Source organism: Theropithecus gelada, chromosome 7a, assembly GCF_003255815.1.
Source record: "Theropithecus gelada isolate Dixy chromosome 7a, Tgel_1.0, whole genome shotgun sequence".
NCBI lineage: Eukaryota > Metazoa > Chordata > Mammalia > Primates > Cercopithecidae > Theropithecus > Theropithecus gelada.
The window spans coordinates 43,386,786-43,393,873 of record NC_037674.1 but is presented as its reverse complement, the minus strand read 5'-3'; the positions used below and the strand labels follow the sequence as shown (position 1 = coordinate 43,393,873).

At 55.1% G+C, this 7,088-nt stretch overlaps 1 protein-coding gene across 2 annotated transcripts in view; it reads right to left on the bottom strand.

The window, feature by feature from the left end:
* Positions 1-998: 998 nt before the first annotated feature.
* The window catches only part of MAP2K5 (mitogen-activated protein kinase kinase 5), a 264,174-nt gene continuing 258,084 nt past the window's right edge, over positions 999-7,088 (bottom strand). For both annotated transcript variants that reach the window (XM_025390594.1, XM_025390595.1), the window contains one exon: positions 999-1,471. In XM_025390594.1, coding sequence (XP_025246379.1) covers positions 1,367-1,471 — 105 coding nt within the window. In that variant the 3' untranslated portion in view covers positions 999-1,366. The remainder of the gene's footprint in view (positions 1,472-7,088) is intronic.

Below are 7,088 nucleotides of genomic sequence, written 5' to 3'. Positions count from 1 at the left end.
GGGAAGCATGTGATGCCTCACATAGGGTGCCCTTCCATGGGGCACTGGACTGCGCATGGACTGGAAGTCACAGCTCCACCATTTTGGCCATTTGACCCACACACATTTATTGTGCACAGCCAAGGCCCTGTTCTTTGTACTGGGGATACAGTCTGAAAAAGACCAGAATCTCTGCCCTTGTGGAGACCGCATTCTAATGGAGGGCAGGGGAAGAAGGAGACAGAAGAGAAAATAAGTAAAATTAGTGATGTGTCACACAGTTCTGAATGCAGTAGAGGAAAATGGTGCAAGTGAGGGGCACATGCTGGCCCAGGGCAGGTGCAGGAGGGTTGCGATTTTAGAATGGTTAGGTAGGTTTCACTGAGATGCCATTTGAGCCGAGACCTGAAGGGTGTAGAGGTGAGCCATGTGGATGCACGGGGGAAGTGTGCTCCAGGCACCAAATGCAAAGGCCTACATTAGTTGGCAAAATACTAGCTGCTAGTAACATATAAAACCCCTATCAAAATAATTGACTCCCAGGTCGCTATTTTTATTTTTGAGACAGGGTCTCACTGTCACCCAGTCTGGAGTGCAGTGGTGCCATCACAGCTCATTTAGCCTTGATCTCCTGAGCTCAAGGGATACTCCCACCTCAGCCTCTCAAGTAGCTGGGGCCACAGGCATGCACCACCACACCCTGCTAATTTTTTAAGTTTTGGTAGAGACAGGGTCTCACTATGTTGGCTCAGGCTGGTCTTGAACTCCTGGGCTGAAGCAGTCCTCCTGCCTCGACCTCCCAATGTGCTGGGGTTACAGGCGACAGCCATTGTGCCTGGCCCCAAACTCACCCTTTGTAATAGCAGCAATCCCACCCATGAGATGGAAGCCCAGCTGGGCAGCGGCTCCCTAGCAATGTGGCACCCTATGGAGGGAGTGTCAACTTTCCATGGCTAGATGTCTCTGCTATGACCCTGGGGGGTGACAGACCCACTGGACAACACAACTCTTATGGCAGAGGTTGTCACAAAGCAGTAATACTTTTATTCCCATCAGTGATGCTGATGGGCCTGACCCTTTACAGAGAAAAACGTTAGGAAAACAGAAGTGGGCAGGGACCCTAGGGGCCTCCATTCTCGATGCCCCACCCTTTACTTCCCTTGCCAGCGTCAGCGCCTTCAGACCAGAAGATATGGGGATGGCCTGGTGGGGCGGGCCACACGTGGGGCTCCCCAGGCAAGGCCACCTGCTGGCAGGGGTGAAGGCAAAGGCAGGGAAGCCAGGGCCCAGCAAAGCTCTTCTGGCGCAGGCAGCGTACGGAGAGGGGTGACAGGTGGGTTGTTCTCCTTGGTGACTGGTCCGGGGCTTTCAGCGCCCTGCGGCAGCCTCACGGGGGCCCCTGCTGGCTCCGCCTCTCCTCCAGCGCCCGGCACACCCACATGGACACCACAGTGGCATTTCCGTCATTGAACTGCACGATGAACGGGTGGCCCTGCAGGGAAGAGAGGAGGCTGTGACAGGCAGTCCTCGGACTCCAGTGCTCATTGCACTTTCCAGGGCCCTCAGCCTGGATCTGATCTTTCCCCAGTAACCCTGCGAGGTAACGAGGGAGGCTATCAGCTCCATTTCATGGCCTAGATAACTGAGGCCCAGGGACGGGCAGTGACATACTAGTCAGTACCAACTGTCTGGAGTGCTGGCTGGCACATCTCAGACTCTGCCACCTCTTCCTGAGGCTTGCACTACCCTGGAAGGTGCTTAACAGGGAGGGCCTATCTTCACTGCACACTCTGCCTGGCCCTTCCTCTGCCCGGCATCACTCGCATGGCCTGTCGGCCAAGGCCTGGCACTGTTGCCAGCTTTCCGTTTCAGTTGCTGCCCAGAGACCAAAGAATCATCTCGTCAGAGGCTATGTCAATCCCTTTTAGCTTTCTCCTTTGTCTACAGCTCTCCTATAAAGAAGTCACTACCTGTAATTGGAGGGAAGGCAAACATGTCAGGGGAAGGGGGGATGGGGAGGAATGTGCTGGGCTGTGCACAGGATCACTGGGTTCCTGGTGAGAAGTTCCAGTGGGGGCTGGACTCTGGAGGGGCCGGCCCTGTTGCCCTGTGGCCTGCCTCTGGTTCTAACCCTCTTATCACACAGGCAGGCCAGGTTCTATTTAGCCAGTTCTCTTCTCTGCTGTCCTGAAGCACAAAGATTTACATCCACAATCTTAGGGCCTCCTGGGAATTCCCAGGGAAGGTCAGAAAAAAGCAGGGACAACCCCAGGGTCGCCAGGCCACAAGTCAGAGGTGAAAGGAAAAGTGAAAAGCCTTCTCTTTCCTCCTCTTCACCAAGCGGCTTCTTGCCTAGGAACTTACACCTGGTGGCTTCCTCTCCCGCCCAAAACTGTGCAGCTTGCATGGTGAGATTCGGGGAGCCATAGTGAGGAGAGAGAATTGGGAAGATGAGGGCACCCTGTGTCTCCCCCTAGCTCTTCTCCCTCCTCGTCTAGCGGCCGCTTCCTCGATCCCTCCAGCTCTTCTCCCTCCAGCTTTCTCAGCCCCTCTTGGGCCTGTCCTCCGCCTGCACAGGGTGGGCTGGGCTTTCAGGGTTGCTTTCCCAACACACCCCAGCCTTGACTGCAGCCCTGGAGAGGCTGTTTAAAGAGCCACACAGCCTTGCCATGAGCTCATCACAAAGCCAGGAGGGATGTGGACCCTGGCTGTCCCAACCTCAGTGTCTGCAGGGGCTGTCAAGGACCAGGTCTCAGTAGAGCAGGGGATGGCATGGCCCCTCTGGACCACAGGTCAGACCTGTGGGGGACAGAAGAAGAATGCCCAGGCCGCCTCACCCTAGGCTGATGCAGTGCCTGCCCCCAACCTTCCCAATCGAGGTTGGGAAACCTGCCCTGGGGACACCCTGTGTGAGTCTAGCTCAGAGGCACACAGAGCAGTCAGAGCTGTGAGGAGGAGGAGGAGGAAACTTGGCTTCGAAGGTGCCAAAGCACCCAACCCCAGGCAGGGACCTGCTGAGGCTGGGGTGGAGCTAGGCCTGGAGCCCAGCTGGGCACTTCCCATAATCTGCTCATAGCACTCTTGGGAGGCTCCTGACACATCTGCGGGACCCCTAAGGGCGCAGGGCCCATGGAGGCCAGGCTGGGTGTGGCCCTGTGGGTGGCAGAGGCTTGGCCTGGGGCCTGAGGCAGGAGAGGCCCAGGAAGGACTGGATTTTGGATTCCACATGTTCTCCTCCCCATATATATGCCCACCCCATGGCTGCTTTCCCAAATTGCTGCCTAGACAGAGGAAATCCTTCCCAAAGTCCAAGCATGCACACTTCCTCTCAGGAGGCTCGGGAGGGGCGACCTCGTGCCCTTCTAAAGAACAAAGGGAGAAGCTGTGCTCACGAGTGACAGGCCCCTCCCCCCAAGCCCCGGGTAACACAGTGTCACTTTCCCAGAATGCCGGGTGACTTTGGGGCCCATATGCTCCATCTCTGTTATCATCTGTTCTGGAACAAGCAGAGCGGAACAGCAGGAGGGGGCGTGGAGGCATTCCTCCACGTTACAGAAGGGCGGATGGCCGCACTGCGGGGAGGCAGTTTGCCCAAGTGCCCCAGTAGGCGAGGGGAGAGGGCTGCTCGGCTGCCCCATCCTCGGCTCTGGTGGAGACGCCAGCCTCTCCTGCCCTCCTCGGCTGGGAGGTGACCTCGTCTCCTGCTGCTGCTGAGGCACGTGGTATCCCTGACACTTTACCCCACCTGCAAGGGAAGCGACCTGGACCCAATGGTTTTGTCCCCAGCCACTGTTGATTGGTTTAGGGTGGTTGCCTGAGAGAGAGAATCACAGGGGGCAGACAGACATGGAGGGGACCCAGCATCCTAGGCTGTGGCCTGTGGACCTGGTAGCTGCTGGCAGCCGTTCACCACCATTTGACTGGACACACAGAAAAAGCCAGTGTGCAGGCCCAAGAGCAGGAGATGCTGTCCAGAGGCAGGCAGGAGGGGGTCCTGACGGCACTGGAGACCCTGGGGTCATTATACCCAGAGCCTGGCAGCGACTCTGCCTGCAGGGTCCACACGGTCACAGGATCCTGTGAGGCACCTCACATGCTGGGGCTGGTTTCTGTTATTTGCAGCCAAAGAAGTGTTAACTCACATAGGTGGGCACAATCGCCTCCACTTTACTGATGGAGGCTGCAGGGTCACAGCTGACCTGCCTGAGCTCCCAGATGTGGGACTGAACCACAAGTCTGTAACCCAAACCCACTGCCCTGGGCTCTTCCTGGATAGAGGAGGGAGAATCAGTATTCAGATTGCAATTCCCCTCATCTTGTTTTTACCTTGGCGACTCAAGCCTGCCTAGCCAGAGGTACCACCAGGGCTGCAGGCTGCAAGCCTAGACCATCCCAGGTCTTGACCTCTATCAGCACTGTCCCTTGGACATAGTGGGAGAGTCAATGACTCCCCCTCCTCCCATCAGCCCTGCATGGGATTCAGGGAAAATACACCATGACCCCCATTTTAGAGGAGAGGACACTGAGGCCCAGGGAGGGAAGAGGGGGGTTAGGAGCTGGCACTGAGCTCGTGTCTCCTGGTTTCTATTCTGGAGTATTCTCGGGGCTGGCCTGGCTCCCCTGGGACCCTGGCCGGTGTGGTTCTCTCCTTCCTCCTAGACTGTAACTGATGCCCTTAACCCTGTGACATGCACAATGCAGGCATTCCTCATGAGTTTAGCAAGCAAACAAAATCTGATGGGAGAATTTGGGAGGAAGCACAAAACTCACTTGGCCACCCAGAGGTGCCCGAGTTCCACACAGCCAGATGCTCCAGGTATCCTGGCAAAGCCAGACTCCTAGAGATGGATGGAGAGAGCAGACCAAATAATACCAAATCCAGCTGGGAGGCGACCCCACCTCCTTCGTATTACTGATGAGGCACATTGTATCCGTGATGCTTTACACCACCCTGCAACAGACTGACTTGGACAAGGAGTGCTGCGTGCTGGGCACCTGCCAAAGGTTTGTCCTGATGTGCCCACTGGTTCCCATGCTCACTGTGGCCCACACACAGCTACGTATCTCCATTGCGCCAAAGACTAAACTGACACTCAGTGTGTAGAAATTGCCCAAGGGCAACCAACTAGGCAGTTGGGCTAGAACCAGAACACGGGTCTCCTGACTCCAAATGCCTTGCTCTCCTGTGCCTGCAATCAGAGAGCCAACCTCGAAGCTTCTTGCAGAGAAGCTTCTTGCAGACCACCCTGCGGCTGGTCCCTCCTCTGGGCTTGGGTGAAACGTACATCCCTCCCAGGCAGAGGAATTCAGGTGCAGGCAAGCTCTTGCAGTCCCATCAGGCTACAAGGAGCAATGGAAGCACAGGCATCAATACACACGCTTGTCAAGAGCATCTTCCACCCACGGTGACCGCCCCAGGCATCTACACCTCTGTCCTTCACGCAGAAAGCATGTTAGCACCATTTCTGCACAGTCATGTCTGTGGAGCCTGGCAGTGCCAGGCTGGAAAGGCTGAAAGATCTTGCTGCCTCATCACCAGGCAGTGAGAGCCACTCTCATTCCCTGGATTCTCTCAGGGCCAATTGCAACAATTAAACTGACGAGGGTTGAAGTTATTATGGTCCACAGACTTTGCCACAAAAGATGGAGACACAATGAAGGGAAAAGAATAGGGCTGCCAGAGGCACGATGACTCCAAAAGTGGGACACGGGGGAGAGTCGGGGAGGTGCTGGCATCATCTGGGCAGACACCCTCACCAAAGGGGCTGAGAAGCACAATGAGGGACATTGGTGAAAACATCACAGTCATGAAGATGAATTGTGGTTGCTCACCACTCCCTCTTCCACCTGGGCATTAGTCAGTGTGTCACTAGTTTGACTCTTTGCCTCTGTACTAACGCCCCTAATCCCCTGTGGTGAGATGCCTTCCTGAGGGACTGACAGCAGGGCACTCCCGGGCCCCTCCCACGTGGAGGCAGGGGGGCAGGGCGTGGTGTGCTCGTCGTGTGGACAAGAATGGAGGCTCCGAGCCTGCCGTAGTGTGTGAGTGCTGCCTGAGGCTTGTGGGGCTGGACTTCCAGTCCAGTGCTCATTTAGTGACACCTCTCTGTCTGCCCTTAGTTGGGCTTTGAGCTTCTTCCAAAATAGGAATGTACCTATTTGGGGTCCCCATACTTTTGTCTCTTTCTGTAACTTTTTAGAGAATATCATGCATTTGAAGAATTTATTAACTTGCTGGTGTGGCTGCAGGGCCTGGTGCAATGCCTGCATGTGGTAGGCCCTCATGAAAAGGTGACTTATATATTCTGTACGTATACATCTACTCACTGAGCACTTGCTGTGTACAGGCACTGGCTGAATGCCTTACATCTGCACACAGCTCTCTTGAATCCTCCTGGCACCCCCATTTTATAAAGGAAACTACAGCTCTAGGAAAACTTGATGATATGGGGCAAGGTCATGGAGAAAGTAGCAGAGTTCGAGTTTAAACCCAGGACACTCTTCTACCATGGAAGACACCACACTGCCTGCCTACTGGTGGTGTCTCTCTGGGGAGACGCCTCCATAAGCTGTGGCTGCTCTAGACATTTGGTGGCTCTCTGGACCACAGGACTTCTCCTTCAGGGTGAGCACCAAGCACCTCCTCTCCCACCAAGGATGCTGCATGGGATAGGAGGCCAAGGACCCATGAACCTGTTGAAGCAGTAAGCCTGGCCTAGTAAAGAGACCAACAAACTGCCATTGGACAGGGCAGCCCTGTGATCAGGTGACTGCCCTGTAAATGGTGATCTGAGAGGCTGAAGGGACCTCCAAATGCCAACCTACTGCCCATCCCTTTGTCTTTCCTTGCTGGACCTGTGAACCTTGCTTGAAGGTTCTATGCATCTCCCTTTAGGATTCCAGCCTGCTTGGCTGTGGTAACCCTTCTGTCCCTTCTCACACTAATGGAGTGTTAGGACTAGATGGGATCTCAGTCCAGCGGAGCCACAGGGTGTGATGTGTTTTGGGGGCTCTGCAGCTGTTTCAAATTCTGTTAAGAATTTTTTTAGCTACAGTTTTAAAAACTGATTTAAAAAAATAACATACACTCAACTATGGTCAAAGAGTTA